We start from the raw sequence: 25,115 nt of genomic DNA, 5'->3' as shown, positions 1-25,115 counted from the left end.
AGGCATCTACGCTCCGTAGATGCTGGGCTACTTGTGGGTACTAGAGTTTTAAAAAGTAGGATGGGGGCCAGAGCCTTCAGTTATCAAGCTCCTCTTTTGTGGAACCAGCTTCCACTTTCAGTCCGGGGGGCAGACTCGGTCAGCTCATTTAAGATAAAGCTTAAAACGTTCCTCTTTGATATTGCTTATAGTTAGGGCTGGCTCAGGTTATCCCGGACCAGCCCTTAGTTAAGCTGCTCTAGGCTTAGACTGCCGGGGGACTTCTTAGGACACACCAAGCCCCTCTCTCACGCTCACACTCTCACTCTCTCCTTCCACAATCATCCATGTTTTATTAATGTACATAACTAATTCAGCTTCTTTCCGGGAGTTCTTTGTGATTTCTCGCCTAGCAGGTCTCCGTGGATCATAGTTTCGTGGGGACACCGGTTCTGACTCCTGGCATGGCACTGCTGACACCTGCTGCTGCCATCATCATTACTTCAAATATGATTCATATTACTGTCATCATAAACCAACATCTTTCTGCTCTCCCTCACCACAGAAGCCTCTGTGGATGGTGGTTCTAGCTGATGGTGGTTGTCCCTGCAGTGGTCCTGCCGTACACTTGTTCTACTACTTGAAATTACTTGTATCATTTCTGTTAGAGGAATTGAATGTATTGTACATCTTTTACATTGTTGATTCTGTACACATGACATCCATTGCAGTATCCATCCCGGGAGAGGGATCCCTCCTCTGACGTTCTGCCTAAAATTTCTTCCCTTTTTTCCCCATTGAAGCGTTTTTTCATATTTTGGGGAGTTTTTCCTGTGCCGATGTCAGGGTTTCGGGACAGAGGATGTTGCATGTGTACAGACTGTAAAGCCCTCTGAGGCATATTTGTAATTTGCCATTTTAGGCTATATAAAATAAAATGAATTGAATTGTTTACCGGATACGTCTAGCCTACTCCCTTTTGTACCTTTGCTAAATAAATCTGCGCTTGGGTCTACTCCTGTCTCTTGTGGTGCGTTACACCATGGTAACGAGTTAACAAGTTAATTAAGTTATGTCAGTGTACCTAAAAGGCCATTATGTCGATCCATGGGCTAGCATTACATTTTTGATACATACATTAACTATTATTTATTTCATACTAAATTATCATTTATTTAATAAATGTCCATGCAATGCCGTTTTTCATGTTTATTTTACTAAAATAACTTTACTTTTATGCCATACTATGTAAAAAACGATGTGGCTTTTTGACATTGTAGGGGCCCTTTGCCTCGCACATTGAGTTCCTCTTGGTTGGGGTTTCGTGTGGTTTGTTTTTGACACGTGACAAATGTTCTTGAGTCAACCATTGTCTTTTTACTGTCCTTTATTTTGTTCTTCTTTGTACTGTATATACATACCAATGCCAATCGTTCACGTTTACCTTCACGCTTGACGCTTCACGTTTCACGTTTCACGCTTGACGTTTCACGTTTCACGCTTGACGTTTCACGTTTCACGGTCGAAAAACTGTTTCCCTTCCAACACCCAACACCTGTGCCCAGTAACCCCTCTGATTATATAGCCATTGCGCCTAATTGAAACACCTCCTCTCACCTCCCTAGGGGGTGGGGCTAAACAGACAAACAATAACAAAAATGGCTCTTACAGACATACTGTATTATTTTAAAATGTTATTCTGAAATACCCTAAAGAAAAAACTAATTTATTTTATTACATACACACTTTTTATGACGCACGTTTTTGACTGACTTTAAATGTCATTGTGAAGTCACAGATCTGTTTTGGTGGCGGAAATGGGCTTCCGTACATTAGCGCTGAGTCTGTGCATGTGTACTTCGGCTGAGTTCTGCACTAAACTCTCCTCCTCCTTCCTTCCCTCTCCCTCCCTCACTGAATGTGTGTGTGTGTTGGTGCTCCCCAGCTTTAAAAGGTACGCTGCTGTCTCGAGGGCGCTGTCCTGCAGAGGAGCTCGAGTCCGAGAAAGAGACAGACGAAACCGAAGACTTGGCCTCGCCTCCCCCCAGGTGTGAGTATCATGTTTGGCCTTTCGGGTGTTTAGATGGAGTGTTTTCCATTACAGCAGAGCAGTGTTAATTTCGTTGACGAAAACCATGACGAAAAATATTTGTTAAAGTATGGAAGTAAATCTGTCATCGGTTTTGAAAGAAAAAGGTGATTGAAATTCTAGCACTGAATATTTATGCATTGAAATGATGTACCTGAACGTTAAAATACTGCAAAAAATTCAACCGCAAATTATTCAACGTTAAAATATTTAATAAATTCAATCACCTTTTTCTTTCGAAACCCGATGACAGATTTACTTCCATATTAAAAACCTTTTTTAAGGGATCTTAAATAAAAACTATGAAAAAATGTATGCTAACTTTCGTTAACGAGACGAGACGAAAATGTTGGTGGTGGTGGTGATGTCACAATACTCTCTTTTTTTAAAATTCGCGTTCAACTAACAGACGTACGGAACCGGTTATTAGAGTGTCATAATGGCGTCATCCACGGACCCAGACCGCTCGGTCACCGTGGCGGCAGCGGTGGTTCTTGTGCACTGATACGGACCGCTTCCTTGGTTTAGTTCAGCGGTCTCAGTTTAGCTAACTGTTAGCAGGCTAAAACCGCGGAACTCCAGAGACCGATATGCGTGGAGATGAAGACTCGTTGAGGCTGGTTTATGTTTCGAGACACGCGCACTTCAAACAGTTCACACGCCACATCTTGAGAGAATAGACTCCGAAGTCCTGACTCACGGGTTCCGGAGAACGGTCATTTCCGCAATTGGAACAGCAGCTGACTTGATGACGTCACCACGTCAGTTTGTCTTGCTAATACGTTTTAATATAGTTCTGACTGTTAAGTATTTTACTATTATCAAGCTTTTGTTTCAAGCATTTTTATTTAAATGAAACAAAATGAAATGGTGTATATATAATATTGATCACTATATATATATAATATATAATATATATATATCTATATATATATAGATATATATATATATATTAGGATAATAATGAATCCAATCAGAGTTGTTATACAGTCGAACATCTTTTTAAAGCAGATGAAGAGGAGCAGCTGTAGTTTGTGGTGCTGCTGAACTTTACTGGATTACACTGACAGGTGTAGATCTAATATTTATTCATATTGGATGGTAGAAACACAAAACGTTACTGAGGTAAGGGTTTAATTCAGGGCTGTTGTTACATCACACTGCATTAGCTTTTTAATGGTTTCATAAAGGAGGAGGCTGGGTACAGTAACAATTAAAGTAATAGTAACACATTCCACCCACACCTACCGTTAGTCTTCTTGTTACTTAAACATCAAGAGGCTGATAATCAGTGTGGTGTCCTCGTACAGTTGAATGCACAAACAGCACTATTAATTGGTGATGTACCTGAACCTTTTCTGTGTCTCTACATTAATAGTCATTAACCTCATAGTATTGTATGTATATAGGATAGTGAGCAATGAGGCTACATACCGTAAGATAGATGACATGATCATTAGTGATTAACGTCATAGTATTTAATATCTATGATACAGCGATCATGGAAGCTATAGTTAGAGCGGTGACATCATTAGTGATTAACATAATATTTTATATCTATCATGCAGGGATCAAGGGTTCTAGTTATGTTTACATATTTTTTTTTAACACTTAAATAAATAGAAACAATCTCAAGCATATGCAAGCGGCTGACGAGACATTAAATAGCATACAGAGAAATACAATAATTCAAATGTGGAATTTTTGAACTTTTTGGGGAATTTTTTATTATTATTACAATTCAGAGTTTCTTTGAAGCTGAAGTCCTGCTGCCAGTTTAGAGTCTCAATGACGGTCCCCTCTTGTCCTTTAATTAAAACATCGTCAGTTTTAATGCACAAGGATGGACAATAACAAGCTGCACTCTGTGGATACAGATAAGACGTTAAAGTGACATTTAAATATGAAGATATGAATCTATACTCTGCACTCCAACGGACGTAACGTTACCGGTGAACGTCAGTCACCACATTAAAAGTTATGAAGACTCGTTATAGTACAGTTATATCTTATATATAACCGCTCCACGGAGCTAATTGTTACGAAGGCTCAGAAATGTTGCTTTAACAACTAACTCGTCTGAAAAAGTCCTAAATTTAGATTCCGTTACTTAAATATAGTAGTATTTATAAACTTCGACTTAAAGCTGTGTTTATTTTCCTCTGTTGCTGAGGTGAAATGCATTCTGGGATATTTGTCTCTCACAAGCACGGACGAGCCTGCTCTGATGCCTCCCTGGTATTATAAGCGTTTTCAGCCAGATGCGGACTGTAGAATTGGAACAGTACTCGGGCTGCGACTGATGACGTTTCACGAGTCCACGAGAACAAAAGTCCACACAAGAACGCATATTGAGACAAGGCCACGGTAATAAACCTTCTCGGCCACCATACGTTTGTTACTAAGCAACAAACGTGCGAGAACATGTGACAGGTGGAGGCTTTTGATAGAACTGCACAGGGCAGGTGAAAGATGTGGCGGCACAGAGCAGGTGGAGGACAACCCTGAGTCATGAAACCCAAAAAAGAGAGAGAAAGAGAAAGAAAAGACTGTTCAATAAAAAGTGGGGTTCCACTTGAGAATAGCTAGTTCATGATCCAGCCCAAAAAATAATGTATTGCACTGATTGTAGGAGGTTAAGGGGTCTCTTTTGTTGGTACAAGCAATTTCACAGTGGAAACAATAAAGGAACATGACGTTTCCGTGTGCCATGTCAAAAGCATCGCGATTAAACAAAGACAACAGTGTGTTGCGTTTAGGTCCCTGGTTCTCATGAAGTCAGCGGAGCTTTACACCCTTGCAAATTTGTTAAATATCCTTGAAAAGATATGCTTTGCTACTTGTTAAAAGCCAAATCCTTTCATGTAATGATTTTTCACACATGTCATTTATATTAGCTCATACAAATGATTCATCAATGCTGGCCCCTCTGTCAAATTGTAGAACCCATTGTGGCCCGCGAGTCAAAAGGTTTCCCTCCCCTGCTATAGACCTCTCCTAGTAGGAATATCTAATGGAGTGTAAGCCAGACTATTATGCAGTTGTAGACACAACACAGAGGGTCCCAGGGCCTGAGAAGGGAAAAAAAGGAGTTTAATATGGATATTAAATGTGACTAAAACTAAGGATTAAAATGACTAAATGTGACTAAAACATGCATTTAACTAAAGACTAAATCAAAAATAAGCTGCCAAAATTTACACTGCAGCAGAAGATGGCCTTTACTTGCATTGCCCCTTTTATGCTTCCGGTTTTGTGTCAGCGGGGGTCATATGACTCAGCGGTTTGGTTCGGGAGGGGCTTTAATATGAAGGCAAATCAACGTCCGGGAATCTGGTCTATGCGCGTGCAAAACTCAAAACATTCATGAGCAAAAGTCTGTCTCGCACAAGCTATTTGCTTAACGTAACCATGGTTCTTTGATAACAGAGTGAGGTGTTTCACTATGAGAATCGCTTCGGCTTCGGGCCGCGAGTTTGTCATATGAGATGTATGGCATCAACAATCCAGTGGGACAGCCTCTGGCGTGACAATGGCATGCCTTTGTGAGGAGTGGCCCAGGACCCAAACGGCTGATGTACTTTTCTCAAACCTGCTGATCTACTCACATACAAATGCAGTGCTCGCACTTTACATAATGTGTTAAGCCTTTACTCCTCTGAGGAGGAAAAAGGAGGTTTACTAAAATCACCAAAGTCCACGGGCTGAGATAAAATATACTAAATATACTTTAATAAGAGCTTTGCCCTTGTCTACTTAATCTTGCAGGAAACACAATAGGTCAACTACTAAACACTGGAAAGGAATGGTGTGCCTCAGAGGGCACCATTCCTCAAAAACCTGCCATTTACCACTGTAAAGAGAGCCTGTGGAAGCGACTCTTGCACTCTGAATAGTGTCAATGACCCGTTCAGACAGGCCTTTTGTGTTCAGGTTCCATATCTCACAGACAAAGCCCAGAGTGCTATTCTGTCTGGGTGAGGCTGGTAGATCTCCCCGCCAGCCTGGGAAAGAAGATCCCTCTGTATCGGGAGAGGCCACGGCTCGTCCATCAAGAGCTGTATTATTTCTGTCACCCAATGCTTGGACGCCCACCGCGGCGCTATCAAGATCAGCGTCGAACCCTGTTCTCGCACCCAGTCTAGAGTCGGGAAGATCAGGCTGAGAGGCGCGAATGCATAGAGCAGCACGTTTGGCCAGTGGGCCAGCGCATCCATCCCCAGTGGTGCTTTTATGCCTGCAAGAGAGAAAAACTGGACATTGAGCGTTTTTTTACGGGGCGAAGCGATCTACGTCAGCTTGGTCGTATTTCTGCCAGACTTGTTACTCGCGGGTGAAGATGTCAGCGACCGAGATCAAATGAGTGTTGCCAACAACGCCACCTAGGTAAGAGAGCTAAGAGCCCTAGGAAATCATCAATTCTCAGAGAGAATTTTACATTTCCTATATTAAAAAATGTCCAATGTCAATTTCAGTGTCACTGAAAACCCCCTCAATGAAGGCCCTTGAACCTCGGGCAACGTGCTATTCCAGAGTTGTTTTCCTGCTGACTGATGACTGCTTGATCCTCTGTGATGCCCCCTATTCAGCATGTTCATCCGTTGTGCTGTGAGTCAGCAGACCGGGTATTAGTGTTGTGGGGAGGGACTCCGGGTGCACCATCTCATGGGCTGCTTTTATTTTGGACCCTTTCAATCCTGCTGGAGCCAAATTGATCAGGGATTTGTTTTTCATGTAACTCTCATTTCAAACTTATGCCTTTATTGTCCAATGATCCTTGATGATTTCGATGTTTTGAGGAATAAGTACGACGATGTGTTCGTGTGCTCCTGTAGAGGACGGAGATGCAGTTTGTAAAGATGGGATCATCACACAAGCCACTGAACCGCTTCTGTCTTTCCAACCCAGTGACACGCTATCTTTAAACTTTGCCATCATTTTGATCGCAACTACACACTTCCATTGTTTTTTCACTGCACCTTCTTAAACTAACTTGCCGTTTTGTGTTTCTGCAGGCTCCGTCTTCTCTGTTTAAGCTGTAATCATGAGCAAAAACCTGCTGAAGAATCCCAGCGGGGAAGGTAAGTGGACAAGAAAATGGGTCATCTATTGTGCTGTCGGCCAAATGGGAGGATCATTTGTGTAACTGAAAATGTGTACCGAAGTATGAAACAGGCAAGAAAGGGAAAATCCAATCAGATGGTTACTAAAGTGTCTTTGTTGCCTCATTTTGGCAAACCCTGGCACTGCAGTACTAGAGGTTGCTGGTCAAATTGAACTGAAACACACACTGTGTGGTTATTGGCAGACTGACACTATTAATTTTCCTAACAGACCAGCTGGAATTCTGGGAAATGACAATGAACGGCGGGAGCGAGTGGAAGGTGGAGGACATGCCGGGAGACTGCAGCTACAACTTCCCCATGGACGGAGTGACCACCTACTTTGCAACTTCCTTTGAGTGAGTGTTTGTTGCTGTACGTGTGGTCACTGTTTGAATACAATGCGCTGCTGCACATCCTTGTATCCACCGGCCTTCTGCAGGCTTTGTACATGTTGATAAGCTAAATCCCTAATTCTCCCCATTTCAACCTGCTTTAAAGGAAAGGTATACATGTTTTAAATGAATAAGGTTGGACCACCCTCAATCACCATGGATGTTATTTTGCAGGGCTAATTTAAATGATGTTTATTGATCAATAAGCAATAACTTTTAAGATAGCATGAGACGCAAAATTGATGATAAAGAGTGGGATACTTTACACTCACTATTAAACTATTAAAAAAATAAATAGATAGATGCAGTGCTTGAGGTACACAGTACAGTCTGGAGAAGGTTAGAAAAATAACCCCAACCCCAACCTAATGTGTGTCCCAGGCTGTGTTTGAAGAGACAGGTGATCGATCTGTTACAGGAGGGTTACTCCAGCGAACAGCTGGACGCTCAGCCGGCCGTCACAGTGGAAGACTGGTGAGACCGATCCGGACGGATGTGCACACACGCACACGCATGCACGCACCTTCCACAGGCAGCAGTGTTTGCTGGTATAACAGGCGTCTTCTTGCACAGGTACTGCGGGAGGACGGATTGTGGCTGCACCTACGAGATGACCGCGTGTCTGCTGGATGAGAACAAAGAGGTCATACAGGAGTTCAAACCCCAGCCGGTGACCCTCGACCCTGATTGTGACGACTGCTCATGGAAGCAGGTAGACTTTGCTGTGGCCCTCAGCTAGCCAGGGGGACATGCTAACATGCACTACAGGGATGTGTTGCCCACCGGGCTGAGCCTACAGACAGACACAGACAGAGAGAGAGAGAGAGCGAGGGAGAGAGAGATTCTCTGCGCAGGTAGACATCACTTTCTTACCTTCCCTCTTCTTTTGTTTCTTCCATCTATCTAACTATCTTTCCTTCTAACTATCTATCTATTTACCAGCCTTGAAAGGTGGGATGTTGGTAACTATCCCTTTCTCATTCCTCACACCGATCTCTTAGTCAACAGCAGAAATTTGGCACCGTTGTTACAATGTTTTCCTCCAGGAATGTCACACAGACGGAGCTATTTAGCCAGATGTATTTGGACTGACTCTATGGAAAAGAAAGAAAGGGCTGTGTGTTGCCTTTGTTCTTCTTGGGCAGGACTACGACTGGATGCGGCCTTTGTAAAACCTGCAGTCTGGAACTTTCATCTCCCCCCCCCCCCCCCTGTGGCTGTTACATTAATTACACAAACACTGTCGAACGCAATCGCCCCCTCACCCAGGAGTGCACAAACCGAGTTGGCCTCGTTCACAGTACAGAACTCCGCCCTGGAGCTCCCCAACGAAACCCCGAAACGGCAAAACGCGAGGCAGCGGCAGCGACATTGGCACGGCGCTGCAGCATATCGGTGCTTTCGAGCGCTCTGTAGTGTCGCTGGTTAGATTTTAAAAAAGCATCCCTGTCAGCCTGCCAGCTCGATAAACTTGACACCACATTTTCTGGACGTACTGCCAAACAGGAAAAGCTCTCTCATCCATCTAGATCAGCTTAAATAGACAGCCATGTTTTGCTAGGCCTGTGTTTTTTTTTTCGGGCGGGTTGGGTAACAGTCAATGCTGTCGTTCTTCTCATCCGAAATAACAGCACACTGTGGTTTTCTGTCTCTCTCTGTTTGACCTCCAGGTCAGCCACACGTTTAGCGACTACGGGCCTGGGATGCGTTTCATCACCTTTGAACACGGTGGACAAGACACCAAGTACTGGGAAGGTTGGTATGGAGTCCGAGTCACCGCGAGCTCCGTCACAGTCGACGTCTGAGTGGGACAAAGCAGACGGCACTAAAGTTGTTTTGACGGTTTGAGTAGAGGAGGAAGGCGGAGAACTGGAGGAGCATGGCTTTCATCATCAGGAGGTTTAATCATGCATATATTGCTAAAGCTACTATTAATACAGTACTGACAGAAATAACATGTGGCTACAGCGGCTTTACTAACTTTCCAATATTAAAATGACAGCTTGCGACAATCTAATAGTTGGTTGGGTGGAGGTGGTGTTACACCCAAATGGAATTAAAATGACACATGCGCAATCATACCACTGCCTGTTTATTCAAGCTGGAGCTTCTATTCGAGGATATGAATGTTATTTTTTTCTTACTTTGTGATCAGTGGAGACTAAATACATGTACTAGGGGTAATCGAGATTTTACAGGTATCGTAGTTTACGCCAGTATTCCCATCTTATGCCACTTTATACTTGACAATACAGAGACGTGGAGAGAGAACGACAGGATGATACTGTGACATCTCAAATATGTAATCCAAGCATATTGGGTTTTAAAAGGTTTGCCCCCGCAGAGTACTCGTGTACAGTCTGAAGGGCCGCAATCCACATTGTTGTTAATCCAACATACATCAGTGTATAAAATTACATACACAAAATCCAGCTGTCCATCTTTTTTCTTCCATATTAGAAATATTAGTAAACTCAGACCTGTGGTATCAATTGCTGAACTTGTGATGATCTGACATGCATTCATCTGATCATGCATTGATTACTGTGTAGCTGCTCTTAACCGTTAGCAGGTCGTTCAAAACGCTGCAGCCGAATTATTCACCAGGAAAAAATATCCACAATGTCACGTGCTGTACTCCCATCTCTCCACTGGCTCCGTTTAGCTTTTAGGATACAGTTCCAAATTCTCACCTTGACTTACACGGCACTCCACAGTCAGGCCCCCGCATATAGTACCTGATCTACTACACCCCAAATCACGCGCTCATACCCTCAGGGGCCCACGGTCTTCTGTCAGATCACCATCAACATTCGAAATGAAGACATGATCAACTATCGTTAAAACATTTAGATCAATGAATGGCTCTCCTAGGGGAGATGAAGATTGGAAGCTTTCTGCAGGTGGGGGTCATGTCTACTTTTGGGGTAGTGAAGTGGTACCCCAAACAGCGTACCTATGAGCTGTGATACTCTGATACTGGTATTAGCCATTATGCTGTCTCTATGGAATAAACTGTTCATACAGCAATAAAGTTGTGTTCTTGGAACTTAATGTTACAAGTTTAAATTATTTGATCAACTTTTGTTATGACATTAGTTGGCATGTTAGGACAAGATACTTGCATATATTGTGAGAATTGGTTAATTATAGGAAACCTTTTTCTTTAGGCTCCACTTTGTAAATAACACACCAGGATTATTTATCCCTTCATCCGAGGGGTGAATTTTTGTGTGAACAAAGGTTAGTTACGGGAATCCTTATTAACTTCCTCTCATCAGTAAAACAAGCAGTTTGTAAACATTTCAATGTTGGATGTCACATGTTTCAGTGACAAACCTGTGGTGACCCCCCCCAAGTGTCTCGACCGGTTTGGAAAGAACTGTTCTGTAATCACTACTTCATCCAAGGGTCTTAAAACCTGAAAGACTTGCCAAAAAATGATAAATACCATAAATCTATTAAAGGGATCTGACTACTTCCTGGATGCACTGTAGCTACGGGTGGGAACTCAACTGTCTTAACAATCCCAACTAGTTTTGCGTTATTACAGCATCAAATGAGCATTTTGTGAGAAGTGTTTGCCTTTAAAGAGAAAATATGAAAAACTAAACTGAGACTGATCAGGTGCACTGTACTTGCTGTAATGAAATCCATTTCATCTCCATTAGGCGCTCTTTGAGTCATTAAAGATGATTGTATGAGAACTTTACTCATCTGTATGTTTGCCATGCTAGTTACTATACTATATTACTTGTTTTTGGTTATGAATCTTAGAACATTTTTGCCTGAAAATGAAAACACAGTTGAGAAAGAAGGTGATGGAGGCCTTCACCACTTGATTGTGCTTTGATTCTTTAATTCAGCCGTGTTTGGCTCTGCCATTCTGTAAATACACAGCTAAATAATAAATAAAAAGACTGAATTATTACAAGAAGGTAGTAATACAAGACATAATGCATATGAACACATGATCAGGCATGTTTTCAACATGGGGTTGCTGCTGCCATAGAAAAGGAAATCAAACAACAGAAGTAAGCTTAGAAGGAATGTCTGTAAGGCAACTGGAGCAGAAACAGTGCACTGTGTGTGTGTGTGTGGCGCACCATGGAATCAACAACGTTACTATGGAAACCCAGGGGGGCCTCTCGCATGATTCTTTTGCATGAGAATGTCCTCAAGTTCCATTTTGGTACAAACAGGACTTAAACACAAAAAAGTCTCCAGAAGAAACAAACCCACGTCTCCTTCTAGTCAAAGTGCGTTATCTGTGGCCTTGAACCACACGTCCCAAAAGGCCACTCAAAGGCCAAAGGGGAAGACGCGGCGGCCGCATGTCGGTGTAAACTGAGCTGTCGTCACTCCAGGTCCTGGAGGTTGATGGTGCTTCCTGTGAACTGGGAGCTGTCGGAGCCGTCGTCGTCCTCCGTCATCACCGAAGGTTCCTGTGGAAGAAGAACACACACAGCTCAGTTCCATTCTATCCGAACGTGGGAGAGTAAGCACCAGAAACTTTTGCACAGGGGTTCCCAAACTGGGGGAAGGAGGGACCACAACAACAAAAAACGGGCCTGGGGACTTGACATGTGTTGTATTCGAACCACGCCCCCCGCAATGTAAATAACTCCCTCCCCACCTGTAAAATGTTGACAGGTAGGTCAGCAGTGAGCTGAGAGTGGGAGCTGGACGGTTGAGCACTCAGCTGGAAGGCAAGGTCCCCTTCACTGGCAGAATCGTCCTGGAGACACACACACACACACACACGTGTTGGAAGCAGAAACACACACGTACCTGTAAGAATTTTTTTTGTTATAATGTGATTTCTTGGGGAGTTACCTGCAGCAGCTGAATCTGGACGTACTGGGCCCCGGTGACGGGGTCACGCAGGGTTAAGCCTCCATTGGCTGCTGCTGCTCCTTCACTATAACGGACAGCAGAGGGAGCCAAAGCTGCCTTCAGTCCTTTAATCTTCCTCTGACTGGATCCCGAAGGCCCTAGAAAAGAGGACACCACGACGCGCTGTAGTCAGTCCCTTTGGTCTCCTGTCATCACAGAGCATTTGATATGAGACAGGAGTGGGTCTGTGTGTCTCACCAGAAGAGGCCGAAGGACCTATTTGCTTCCTCTTTTTGGCCAGCTGGATGGCTCTGTAATCAGTCCGAGCTGAGCCTCCACTCTCCTGACAGACAGAACAGATCCACAGAAGTCACTACACACCGTTGTGTACGGGTCAATACCAACATCAGTCAAGCACATGTCATGACTTTTGCTTTTCACATGATGAAATCCATCAAAGGTCTAGAGAGAGTAAATACAACAAAGTAGGGCTGCAACAACGAATCGATGAAATCGATTAAAATCGATTATTAAAAGCGTTGGCAACGAATTTCATTATCGATTCGTTGTGTCGCGCGACTATTATCTTTGAGTATTAAAAGAAAGTTGCGCGCGGCGCAGAGCTGAGAAAAAAAAAAAGTTGAGCGCTTGCGCAGCAGAACATCGGAGAGACCCGTACTACTGTTCTGAAACATGCGGAGGAAGAGAAGCCAATGCGATCTAAATATTTCACACTGAAAGGGGGGGTGCGGGTCCTAGTGGGCAACGGGGGGGGGGTGCTAGCGGTTTTCTTTGCAGCGCCAGTAGTTTTAGGTTCTAATCGCCGCGCTCGACTTCAAGGTGTAACCTTTATTATTGTTCGGTCTGAAACAGCGCGCCCAGTGACGGGTGGTGCAGCAATATTGATGTCCGGGTGGAAATCAGGAGAAAGGTCGGTCCGGGATATTTTCGGGAGGGGCTTTGAAATTCGGGAGGGGCTTTGAAATTCGGGAGGGTTGACATGTCTGATTGTAAGATATGCAAAAGCGACATGGCCTGGCACGGGAGCACCACGGGGATGATTCATGATTTTGTGCCTAATATATTTAATTTGGCGGCTGTAAAGTATACATCATGCGATGTGTGTATGTTTTTTGTGTTAGTCCATTTTATTTGCTTACTTAGGGATGTTCAAGGAGCAATCTGTTTAAAACAAAACATATTTAGAAAGTGCACAGTCAGTTCTATTTTTCAATAAAGGGTTGGAAATTAATGTTTTTACATTTTTTATCCGATTCATCGATTAATCGAACAAATAATCGACAGATGAATCGATTATTAAAATAATCGTTAGTTGCAGCTCTACAACAAAGGATCACAACATTCCAGTGTTTCCCTTACCATTATGGTGGGGGTGCCCCACCCCCCCCAAGCTGTAAACTAACTACAAACTAATTACATAATTTACCATTTACCATTACTCCTGTAAGTTAAGTATCATTCGTGTCCCTATTCTATTCCATCGCATCAAAATAAATTCAAATTTAAGCCAGAAGTGAATATTTTAGTTCATTGGAATTTGGGGAATATCAATAATATTCTGATTGTGGGCCTTCTCCTTGAATCAAACAAACAAATTGTGCAAAGTTGCCTTAAGCTAATCACATCATGGCTGTACATTTAAACATGTCTATCTGCTGCTGCATTTACACTCACCAGGAAACTGCTTGGTGACACTGCACTCACTTCTTGGTCTTTCTGAGGGCTGAAGCTTCTGCTGTGACCGGGGAAACCAAACTGCGTGAGAACTTTCCCTCCTTCCTGAGACCCAAGCACCTCCACGCAGCCTAGCAGAGGCCCCGCTCCACCTTGGACCACCACCTCCTCCGCCTTCGAAGGCGAGGCCAGCAGCTGGGTAACAGGGGCCACTGCCATGGATGCGGTTGGCTCCACGCTCAGGGCACTGGAGATGCCGAGTGGGTGCTGCAGGGTGGGGTTCACGGAGGTACCGGCACCCTGCATTGTGAGAGCCGTGAGGGTTCCCAGGGCCTCCGGGGTAACTGTCTGCACGTCATTCAGATTGAGAGTGCCCTGTGGGGGCAGGATGTCGCACACTGATCCTTCCAAACCGTGGTGGGGGCCCATGTCGGCATTGGCTGCCAGGATTAGAGGATCCACTGCTTTGCCCAGTGCCGTACTAGTCCCAGTTACCAGAGCGGGGCCAACAGAGGAGGGGTCGATAGCGAGGATGCCTGAGCTGACCAAGGAGAGGTCCATGGTGAAAGGGCCGCTACAGCTGCTCCCTGCGACAGGCAACCCCACCCCAATGCCAGCACAGGGTGCAGCACCCCCAGGGACAGCAGAGAAGAGAGAGCTGAGGTCCAGGTTGGTCAGCTGGTCAACCCCTGCAATACCGGGCCCGGGCCCAGCAACTGTTGTCGGGGTAGAGCTGATGAGCTCGCTGCTGGGGGTCAGGGTGGGCGTGGTTTCCATCTGGCTGAGAACATCTGGGATGGAGAGAAAGGAAAGAATTCTACTCATTTAATATGGTTATATACCAGCATGTCTACCTTTATCAAGATTTATCTCTAAATATACAGTTTATAATTCATCCAAATACAACAATCCTTTTTCAAAAATGTGTGTATTTTTGTGGCTGAGACGGTTTGTAACTCTCTGATTTCTATGATCATGATAATCCTGTAATGAATATGGGACAATGTACAACATTTCATTTTACAAACGTATTGGTGGGCCACCTATGAGCTCTGCATTACTCTGGTGGTCACTAACCAGGACTGAGGTGGTGGTGTTTGAGCATGTGGCTCTTAAGGCTGCTGCGGGTGGAGAAGTGCTTGGAGCAGTTGGCCACGGGGCAGCGAGTCCTCAAGGTGCTGGCGTCCTGCTTATGCTTCTTGGAGTGGATGTACAGGCTGCTGCGTGCTGAGAACTTGGCATTACAGCCTGAAGAAACATAAAGGAAACAAACAGGCCCACAGAGAAACGTATTAATAATTATAACAATTGGTTGAGAGCGAGTCACGGGGGGTGCATTATTTAGCAATAATGTAGTTGCTGTTCACATTGATCCCAGCGGTCCATATCACTGCGCACTCAGAGTAACACGTTAGATTTTGCGCGGCCGTTGACATTTAGCTTTTATCTCTGTGGCGATTGCCGGAAAAACCCGGAAATTCCACAAATGGTCGTTTTGAGGCAATGTGAGCTTTTGCAACCAGACAATGAAGATGGACGTCATGAACAATGCAATAAGGTATTTGAGCCAGTACTTTAACTTCAATAATGTAACAGTTCCAGGGTTTCCCAACTACACTCTTGAACTTTTATTATTGGACTATAAAGTACAGCCTCTCGTACCTTATTGCTTTAGTACCTACACTTGCAACTGATCTAACTAACTGCTACCCACCTAAAAAAATAAAACGTTTGAAGTTAACGTGAACGTACCTTCTGCATGGCACTGGAAGGGTTTGGTACCCAGATGGGTGATACTGTGACCTTTGAGGTGCTCTGCCCGAGTGAAGGATTTCCCACAACCCTCCTCTGTGCAGACAAAGCGTCGGTCATCCTCGTGTTTCCTGATGAACAAAGAAGGATATAGGTCAGACTTAAAGAAGGGCTACATTAGGATAATTAATCCTTTGAATGCAATTGTAATGACAGGTGGTACATGAAAATTTCCAATGTAATGATGACCTATTTGGTTTCTTGAATCCGTTAGCAATGTCAAAAGGGGAAATACTCTGTTTGACTTCAACTGACATCACTGTTGGCATTCACCCTGTTTCTCAGCACTCACCGTTTGTGTCGGAGCAACTTTGACATGCTGGTGAAGGACCAGCCACAGCCCTCCGAGTCACAGACAAACGGCCTCTCACCTGGAAGACGGACATTACATGTTCATTTACCAGTGCACATGAGCACGGAGGGGGACTTTCTGCTGTCACACAATTGGAATCGTGCAGCTAACCTCTTCAACTTCTTGTGCCAAATCCGCACTACTGCATTTCAAACGCATATAGCATCTAGCGCCTACACTATAGGGTTGGGCGGTGTACCGGTACTAGAAAGGTACCGCGGTACTACGTTCAAAACGGTACGGTTTTGACTATTTTTAGTACCGGTACTTTATTAAAACTCAGAGCGCACTCAGTGTTCGGCTGCCTGCACGCATTGACTGGGTGGGCGGGGCTACCAGCTCACAGGCAGCCGTCACTCAGAGTCATCTCAGGCGAGCTGTTGTCGATCGTCCTCGGCTTGTTGAAAGAAAAGATGCCAGAAGTGAGATCTGGAAATACTTTAGATACGAAGTATTTATTATTTTACGCATTTTTTTGGTCTCAAAAAGAGGAAATGTCCGGGTAACAGAGGATGTCTGCTTGGTCTTGTGTTGCATTTGCTGATGTTTGATTGTTAGTAAAGTTGTTGTCAAGCTAACACAGCTACAGGCTGCAATCTCTGTTTCCCTGTGCGACTCACGGTTTTGTGTCTCACGCTACTATTCGTGCACGTAGCGTTCACCCCCCGTCGGCCGTAGCGTTCAAAGAAGCCGACGTGAGAGCACTTAATAGTAGCATCAATGTCCAGCTGCTAACATCGCTAACGAGACGTCTCACTATAGTGAAACTTGTTGAAATCCGCTTACTTTGTTTATGACAAACCAGCAAGTCAACGCGCAGCGTCACAGATGCGTCATTTACCGTCGGCGAGGTTGGGGATGAGATTTATTATACTTTTATTTTATTTTTATCTTATTTGCACTATGTCGTCATTATTGTACTGTCTTCTGTCATGCACCAACCGCCAAGACAATTTCCATGTATGTCCAACATATTAAATAAACGGCAATAAACGTTTCCTGATTCCTGAACCAGCACGGATTGTTTTTTTGTGTAATAAATTCCACGTGTAGCGTGAGTGAGTGTGTGTGAAAACATGCAAAAGCATGTGTCACACGGGAAAACCATGCGAGATGGCAGCCTGTAGCTGTGTTTGCTGGTTTGACAACAACTTTCCAAACAGTCAAACATCAAGCAAGTGCAACACAAGACAGCAAATAAGTTACTGAATAGTCCAGCAGAAAAATAAACATGCAAAATAACCTACAATTCCACTCATGTGATCAAGAGGTCAGAATGCACACAAAATACACACTAGATGCAATTTTCATAGTCGTTTTTCAATAAAGGGGAAAAATTGCCCTTTAATTAGGTGTCCATCTTTAATGTACCCAACACACATAGCTGTAGTGTTTTTTCCACCTCAAACACACATCTGTAAAATGATGTAATTTATACTTATGTAATAACTATGTAGTCATATAGATACGGACCATAGGCCTACATAGCCGTGTATAATCAATGCTATGATTTTACCATGTCATTTGCATTAATATCTTGGGCTAATACTAATATAAATGCCATTTGTTAAGTGTTCAAAAAGCTGGGCAGGAACAAGCTGGTAAAAAGGGAACCTTACAGATGTTTTATTTATTACTATCATAGATAAATATTCCAGTATCTTATTTGTGGTATCGTATCGAAAAGTATCGAGTATCGAAATATGTTTGCCAGGTATAGTATCAAGTCAGAATTTTGGTATCGGAACAACCCTACTACACTACTCCAGATTGCTAATCCCCCCCAGCCTCTTTTGAACATTTGAAAATGCTCTAGAGTATTCCCTCCCTCCTTCCATCCATCCATCCATCCATCAGCTCACCTGTGTGACTTCTCATATGAATTTTGAGACGACAGGCCTTGTCATATGTCTTGTCGCAGCCCGGATAGGTGCAGGTGAAGTGGCCCGTTTCTCTGAAGTGAGTGCGATTGTGAGAGAACAGGGCACTGAAGGTGATGAAGGTTTTCTCACAGCCTGCACATGACAAGAGGGAAACATGAAAGACAACGATGGCAGATGCCCTTCGGCATGGAGCATCAGACTGCTGAGACAAGATAAACATGGTGGACTGTGTACAGTTTACTAGCAGCCTCTCCGGTGTTAGTGACAGTTTTGTCTTTGGGGGTAATCTGCTTCGCATCCAATGATACACCTTGTACTTGTACCGGATAAGTGGGAGTTGTAATGTGATAACACAAAAGCAAAAATAGTTGTGTTACCTGGAAATTCACACTTGTGGGGCCTCTGCGGCTCAAAATGGACCCTCTGGTGATTGGCGAGTCGCGTAGCACTGCGGAACCTCTCACTGCAGATCTCGCAGATGAAAGCGTTGTCCTGCTCGTGGACTTTGACGTGAGCCTTGAGGTTGTAGACTGTGGTGAAACACCGCCCGCAACCTTCGAACAGACAGGTGTGCGGCCGCTGCTTATCGTGGGACTGCAGGTGCCGCTTCAGCTTGTAGGAGGTGGCGAAGGCCCAGCCGCAGCCCTCCACGGTACACTGGTAGGGACGTGGGTCCTCGGCATGGTGCAGGAGGTGAACTTTGAGTTTCTGACGTGTATCAAAGATACTACAGCAGCCCGGTTCTGGGCACCCGAAAGCAGCCACGGTCTCCTTCTTGGACCGCACCAGCGGCCCGGACTGGAACTCCCCACTCTCACAGTCTGCAACATTTGCTTTGGGGGACAGGGTGACGAGATCGGCCTCCGTTACAGCGCACAGCGTCCCCGCCTCCTGCTTAACCAAGGGACAGGGGTCCAGAGATGTCCCCAGCTCCGACAGTGAGCAGTCGTCCACCAGGGCCAGCTCGGAGTCGCTGGCAGACAGACCGGGCCTGGGCTCTTCCTGCTGGCCGGAGCTGGACACCGCCAGGGTGCTGATCTTCCCGATGGATTTAGAGCCGCTGTCATAGTTGAGAAGAACAATGTCCTCGTGGTCTTTCATGCCTAGGTGCTCCTTTAAGCTCACCATGTCGTCCTCTTTGTGCACATATCCCTCTGGTGGGGCTGCGAGAGTCAGTATGCCGTTTTCAATCGTCACTATTATGCTTTGGTTGTTTATTGTGATGGTGCCGGAAAAGGTTTCGCTCGCGGGCGGACTCGCGGAGGCCGTGGCCGGGTTCGCGCTGCCCTGCGGCCCCGTCGAGTCGGGCCCAAAGTCCGAGGCGTCCATGGCTTCCGCGACGCTCGAGCCCCCTGAAATCAAGGCATTGCTCTCCTCCACACGAGAGGGCTGCGAGAGCTCCCGGACCAGTTTACTTCCATTGTTTTCGGTGCAAATCTGGCCACAGATCTTATCGCCATATTTGTTTGTCAAAACAACGTCTTCGACAGTGTGGTGAAATACTGCGTGTTTAGCAATACTCGCGGTGGCATTGTCGTTTTGTAAATGTAAAACATGGTCGGGTTTTTTCGGGTTCAGGCTATCGAGACAGTTCACGTTATCATTAGCTTCATTAAGAATAACGCCGATGCTGTTTCCAACCTCCATGGAGGCGGGGGGACTTGCATTAGACCACTCGGGGGTTTTAACTGTACCTTTCACTCGACCGCCGCCCTCGGGGAACACGTCCGGTCGCTGTTTACTCGCCTCCCCGCGGACATTAAAAACAACACACAGCTCCTGAGAGGTTTTGTCCGCCCTGTTCGCCCCGGTGAAGCTCCCGGGCACCGCAGCGCTGTGGCTCACCAGTGAGGGCTGCTTGAAGGCGCCGTCCTCGCGCTGCTGCCGTAAAGCTGGATCCGGTAACGTGAACCCTCTCTGTGGCGCCGGCTCGTCTTCCCCTTCAAACAGAGGCAGCGCCATTTGCATTACGATATCCCCGCACTCTACCCCGTATTTCCAGGCAGTCCGTGAGAATCCCCGCGAACCGAGAAGCGCATCGAGCTCATTTTCTTTCTCTGTGTTCATGTTATGAAGTACGACATTCGGTCCATTGCCCAGTATGTTTGTTTTATCGGTTGCTTGCGGTTCGCTGAAAGGCGAACCAGCCGCTCCGCTGCCATTTTCCGCCAGTAGGTGAAATGGTAATGTCCCCGGCCTGGTGTTGTTGTTGTTATTGTCACTTTGTGGCTCAGGGTGCCCCAATAGTCCATCCGCTTCGTTTCCGGTGGAAATAAAGAAAGGTATCGGCCCTGCCGCTGATTGAAGAGGAGACAAAGCGGTCCTGCGTAGGGCGCCATGTTGAATGTGAATGTTTGGGGCACCAGAAAGCCCCTGGATTTCCATCTTGGTATCCCTGTAGCACCGGACAGGAAAGGACCGCCCTCGTGCACGGGGGCGGTCCAGAGAGCCAGGTCACAGCAAACCGGATGCGGCACGGACGTTCTGTGGTGCCGGGTGGAGGGAAAATCCCGGGGATTTATGAGACGTGTTGCACCACTTTACCAAATACCAACGCCTCCTGAAACTGCGACTTTCTCGGGATGTTTTTTTGAACTTTGATGTATAGGAGAATACAGACGTGTAAGCCAAACTGATACATACATTGAAGACCTCATTAACATCAACCATATGTCAAAAAGCACATGTCTTTCTTTCAGTTTAATTTCACAAGGGTTGCCAACCGTCCCTTAAAATAGGGAATTGTCCCCTATTTTCAGAGTGTCTTCAATGCAGCATCCCATGCAAATAATCCCACCCGTATTCTGTGAAGACTCGTTCTATTCGCCCCTGATTGGGTAATACACGCTACCATCGTTGGTTTGATTAGCCGTGAACCTGAAACGAACCAATCAGAGTCAGAGGAGGGCGGGTCTCTGGGCGGATGCAGCTCCTGATACCCCCGTCACCACGAGTGAGAGGAATCACCGGGGGATCGCATTGTCCGCCGCCACCCCCTCCCCGTCGGCCGTAGCGTCCCTTATTTTGCTGAACAAAAGGTGGCCACCCTACTCCAGAGTCAATTGTTTATCATTTCTCTAGATGGCATTGCTCTGGTATCACAGCAGCTGCACCATAAAGATTGTTGGAGTCATCTCCAATCAGGATGTTTCCTGTCTCCCAGATAAAATTAAATTCCTGTGTTCACCTACACAACACATCGAGTCAGGCACATTTGATCATGTAATTACATTACATGTCATTTAGCTGACGCTTTTATCCAAAGCGACTTAGAATAAGTGCATTTCAACCATAGATGAAAAAATTTCAAATAAGCATTTTCAAAACATGTTAATGTGCTATTATAAGTACAATTTAAGTGCTACGATTTGTTAGGCATAGTCATGTCAGATTAAATATCAACACAAGCCAAGGCTTTTTTGCTAAAGTTAGTTCTCCGTTAGACATGTAGTTAATATACACCAACAGTACCTCGTAGGAATATTACAGTATATGTGGCAGCAGGGACACTATCAACGTCATTTGGATGAAGTTTATCATGGTGTGGATTAGCATAATTAGTGTACATTTAGTTTTTTCTTGTTACAATGGACATTTAAGTATCTGTGCTGACGTCACAGGACTATTGTTATCCGCTAGAGTCTAGATGTGATCCATCTTGGGAGAGAGAGTCTGATTTTAAGTGCTTATTGACACTGCGATGTCTGTATGGCTAGACACACAAGTGGTTTGAGGAAAGTTTGCACGAGTGAGCCAGAAAGGGTATGAATTGTGAACACAGACCTAAATTTTACAACAGCCATTTTTAGGAGTATTTGGACTACACTGCATGGTTGGGAGCTGCCTTTTAAAAGTAAGGGAGGACATTAGAATGTTCCAAGTTACAAAATACAGCCTCTAGATTAAATATTTTCAAATCCCTCTGCTACAAGGCACAGTGCACTCATGTAACAGTGGCTTCAAGACATTGGTAACTTTTAATAAGAGCTGGCTCAGGTCAGCAGTCAAAAGAGCTGCTATGGGGCTAGATCAATAGTGAACTTCTATGGATGAAACACTCTTCTATACAAATTCATGCACTACTGATGCAAGTCAGTAATTCAGTCCCTTTCCTGGAATCTGTGCTGGCCTTACTAACCTCAATATCCATTTTACACCCAACCCCAAGGAGAAATATTAGAAACAACATGGAAGGAAACTGTTTTATTTCAAGTTTTTGCCCAACGCATCACCATGGCTGCTGCCATCATCCCCTAGGGTGCCGTGGTTGCCGGAGTCGTTGCCCACAGTGCTGTTGCCTGCGATGCCATAGTAGTCGCCCACATTGCGGTTGCCGTCGTCCACAGTGCTGTTGCCATAGTCCTCTAGGGTGCTGTTGTTGCCATAGCCCACAGTGCTGTTGCCATCGTCCACAGTGCTGTTGCCGTCGTCCCCTAAGGTGCCGTTGTTGCCATAGTCGTCGCCCACAGTGCTGTTGCCATAGTCCTCTAGTATGCCGTTGTTGCTGCCTGCGTCGCCCACACTGCTGTTGCCATCGTCCCCTAGGGTGCCGTTGTTGCCATAGTCGTCGCCCACAGTGCTGTTGCCATAGTCCTCTAGGGTGCTGTTGTTGCCATAGCCGTCGCCCACAGTGCTGTTGCCATCGTCCACAGTGCTGTTGCTGTCGTCCCCTAAGGTGCCGTTGTTGCCATGGTCGTCGCCCACAGTGCTGTTGCCATAGTCCTCTAGTATGCCGTTGTTGCTGCCTGCGTCGCCCACACTGCTGTTGCCATCGTCCCCTAGGGTGCCATTGTTGCCGCTATCGTCGCCCACAGTGCTGTTGCCATAGTCCTCTAGGGTGCTGTTGTTGCCATAGCCGTCGCCCACAGTGCTGTTGCCATCGTCCACAGTGCTGTTGCCGTCGTCCCCTAAGGTGCCGTTGTTGCCATAGTCGTCGCCCACAGTGCTGTTGCCATAGTCCTCTAGGGTGCTGTTGTTGCCATAGCCGTCGCCCACAGTGCTGTTGCCATCGTCCACAGTGCTGTTGCCATCGTCCCCTAAGGTGCCGTTGTTGCCATAGTCGTCGCCCACAGTACTGTTGCCTGCCTTGTCGTCCCTTAGGGTGCCGTTGTTGCTGCCTGCGTCGCCCACAGTGCTGTTGCCATAGTCCCCTAGGGTGCCATGGTTGCTGCCTGCGTCGCCCACAGTGCTGTTGCCATAGTCCCCTAGGGTGCCATTGTTGCTGCCTGCGTCGCCCACACTGCCGTTGCCTGCGTTGCCGTCGTCCCTTAGGGTGCCGTTGCTGCCTGTGTCATCACCCACACTGCGGTTACGATCGTCCCCTAGGGTGCAGTTGTTGCCTGTGTTGCTGCTGCCTTTGCAGCCTCCGTTCTGCGCATGTTCAACAAATTCCAGGTTGACATCCGATGCCTTAACTTCCACTTTGTTGGTTTCCAGTTGAACTGAAGTAAAGACATGAATTAATATCAAATACAAAGCCTCAATGATATTATCCACATAAATGACAAAGAACCCGAGTCGTACACAAACCCAGTAGGGATAAGCAGAACGTCTCACCTTCTGACTTTTTCAGGAACACAGACTTATGTGACTGGTGAAACGCAAGGACCTTCTTTATGGAAGGATCATTAAGAGACAGATCTGATAAAAAAAACAAAAAAACATCAGTGTCAAGAAGTTAAAATAATATTCAGTCACCAGATATTCTCACCTCTCATTGTCCTCTGCAGCCCATTACCACTCGTTTCATTTGTGTCACCAACCGGCAAACCAGAGCCTATGGATAAAGCAGGTGCAAAAGCAAGTTCAATGTTTCCTCATCACCCTTACACGTACTATACTCCACTGGAGATTTACTGAATTGAAGTTTCCAAAAGAACAAACAGAAATACCTTTGGTAAACCAGACGGCCAGCACAGAAACAATCAAGGCCCAAAAAGCTCCCATTACTGCAATCACCAGCCAGAAATGCAATCTGAGCCACATTGCAGTTACATATAGCCATCCTGCAGGTGTCACAGGTGTTGCTGATCAGCTGTAATTGTCTCTCTCTTCAGGACTCAGTGCTCGTTGAGATGCAGCCCTTCTTTTCACCAACGATTGACTGCTTAATATAGCTTATCCTTAGAAGGTCACGGGGCGGTTTTTTTCGAGGAGGGTCCAACCTTTTACCAGCAAGGTAAAACCTAATGAAGTGAACGATGAGTGTATATCTATCGATACAGATATACAGATAGATATACAGATTTTAAACTAAAATATAACTGGTTATTTAATTATGCCTAAAGTAACTCAACGTGGTTTAGATAGAAGATGGCGAAGGCAAGCGCTACCAGTATCCAAATCTCTCCTCCAAGAGCCATTGGAGAAGAGAACCTTGGTGGAGAAACTCCAGGTAAAAGAGCTGAAGATCCATCCTGAGCTCCAAGTAAGACTGGTGAGAGGCTACGGAATAGTACAACAGGAAGGTTTGGCTAGCTATTATTATTATTATTATTGTGTGTGTATGTGTCAGAGATGCTCACATGTCTCTGAGCTAGAGTCCAAGTCAAGTCTCAAGTCTCTGAGCTCGAGTAGGAGTCGAGTCTGAAATCTTTCGAGGACGAGTCTCAAGTCAAGTCTGAAGTCACTGTGTGTGCGACTTAAGTCGGACTCGAGTCCGAGTCTCAAACTCGAGTCCCTATCTCTGGTTATGTGTATGTATGTATATAGGTGAAACTGGAGTGGATTTTTTAGCTGTGGATCAAATCTTTTTTGTAGCTGATACATTCGTGTACGATTCATTCTCCTAATAATGCCAAATTGAAAAGTGAAGTTAAATAGTTTCATAATTGAAGAAATAAACATTCCAAATCCCTTATACTACTTTATTTGTGGCAGCGTAGAAATAACATAGAACAAAATCTTCTCAGAGAAAACAGCAGATTTATTTCCATGTTAAACCAGGGTTTAAAGAGCAAGGTATAGGGTTTA

At 45.3% G+C, this 25,115-nt stretch overlaps 3 protein-coding genes across 3 annotated transcripts; 1 reads left to right on the top strand and 2 right to left on the bottom strand.

Moving 5' to 3' along the window:
• Positions 1–1,844: 1,844 nt before the first annotated feature.
• Positions 1,845–11,277, top strand: fbxo2 (F-box protein 2). Its single transcript, XM_062563828.1, has 6 exons — positions 1,845–2,027; positions 7,084–7,149; positions 7,403–7,529; positions 7,947–8,039; positions 8,139–8,277; positions 9,236–11,277. Exons 2-6 carry the CDS (start codon positions 7,113–7,115, stop codon positions 9,368–9,370), a joined length of 531 nt encoding a protein of 176 aa, XP_062419812.1. The 5' UTR covers positions 1,845–2,027; positions 7,084–7,112; the 3' UTR covers positions 9,371–11,277.
• Positions 11,278–11,407: 130 nt separating this feature from the next.
• si:dkey-156n14.3 (zinc finger protein ZXDC) lies at positions 11,408–20,593 on the bottom strand. The gene is made up of 10 exons (XM_037490351.2): positions 18,521–20,593; positions 18,123–18,275; positions 16,201–16,279; positions 15,849–15,979; positions 15,174–15,344; positions 14,097–14,887; positions 12,660–12,744; positions 12,402–12,559; positions 12,202–12,303; positions 11,408–12,010 (listed from the first exon to the last, which is right to left on the bottom strand). The coding sequence occupies exons 1-10, from the start codon at positions 20,526–20,528 to the stop codon at positions 11,924–11,926; spliced, it is 3,765 nt and encodes a 1,254-aa protein (XP_037346248.2). The 5' UTR covers positions 20,529–20,593; the 3' UTR covers positions 11,408–11,923.
• A 1,753-nt stretch (positions 20,594–22,346) lies between these two features.
• LOC134132274 (uncharacterized) lies at positions 22,347–24,126 on the bottom strand. The gene is made up of 4 exons (XM_062563914.1): positions 24,035–24,126; positions 23,854–23,919; positions 23,700–23,783; positions 22,347–23,584 (listed from the first exon to the last, which is right to left on the bottom strand). Exons 1-4 carry the CDS (start codon positions 24,087–24,089, stop codon positions 22,347–22,349), a joined length of 1,443 nt encoding a protein of 480 aa, XP_062419898.1. The 5' UTR covers positions 24,090–24,126.
• Positions 24,127–25,115: the final 989 nt, after the last annotated feature.

Source organism: Pungitius pungitius, chromosome 8 (genome assembly GCF_949316345.1).
Source record: "Pungitius pungitius chromosome 8, fPunPun2.1, whole genome shotgun sequence".
Taxonomy (NCBI): Eukaryota; Metazoa; Chordata; class Actinopteri; order Perciformes; family Gasterosteidae; genus Pungitius; species Pungitius pungitius.
This window is presented reverse-complemented; position numbering and strand designations above follow the sequence as displayed.

Excerpts from the sequence above, each read along its gene's own strand:
- fbxo2 (XM_062563828.1), top strand. The coding sequence starts at position 7,113 with ATGAGCAAAAACCTGCTGAAGAATCCCAGCGGGGAAG. Across the intron at positions 7,530-7,946 it reads TACTTTGCAACTTCCTTTGA|GCTGTGTTTGAAGAGACAGG; the intron begins GTGAGTGTTTGT and ends TGTGTGTCCCAG. Across the intron at positions 8,040-8,138 it reads GCCGTCACAGTGGAAGACTG|GTACTGCGGGAGGACGGATT; the intron begins GTGAGACCGATC and ends CTTCTTGCACAG.
- si:dkey-156n14.3 (XM_037490351.2), bottom strand. The coding sequence starts at position 20,528 with ATGGAAATCCAGGGGCTTTCTGGTGCCCCAAACATTCACATTCAACAT. Across the intron at positions 16,280-18,122 it reads TCATATGAGAAGTCACACAG|GTGAGAGGCCGTTTGTCTGT; the intron begins GTGAGCTGATGG and ends TCCGTCTTCCAG. Across the intron at positions 15,345-15,848 it reads CTTCCAGTGCCATGCAGAAG|GCTGTAATGCCAAGTTCTCA; the intron begins GTACGTTCACGT and ends ATGTTTCTTCAG.
- LOC134132274 (XM_062563914.1), bottom strand. The coding sequence starts at position 24,089 with ATGGGAGCTTTTTGGGCCTTGATTGTTTCTGTGCTGGCCGTCTGGTTT. Across the intron at positions 23,920-24,034 it reads GGCCGTCTGGTTTACCAAAG|GCTCTGGTTTGCCGGTTGGT; the intron begins GTATTTCTGTTT and ends CTTTATCCATAG. Across the intron at positions 23,585-23,699 it reads GTTCCTGAAAAAGTCAGAAG|TTCAACTGGAAACCAACAAA; the intron begins GTGAGACGTTCT and ends TCTTTACTTCAG.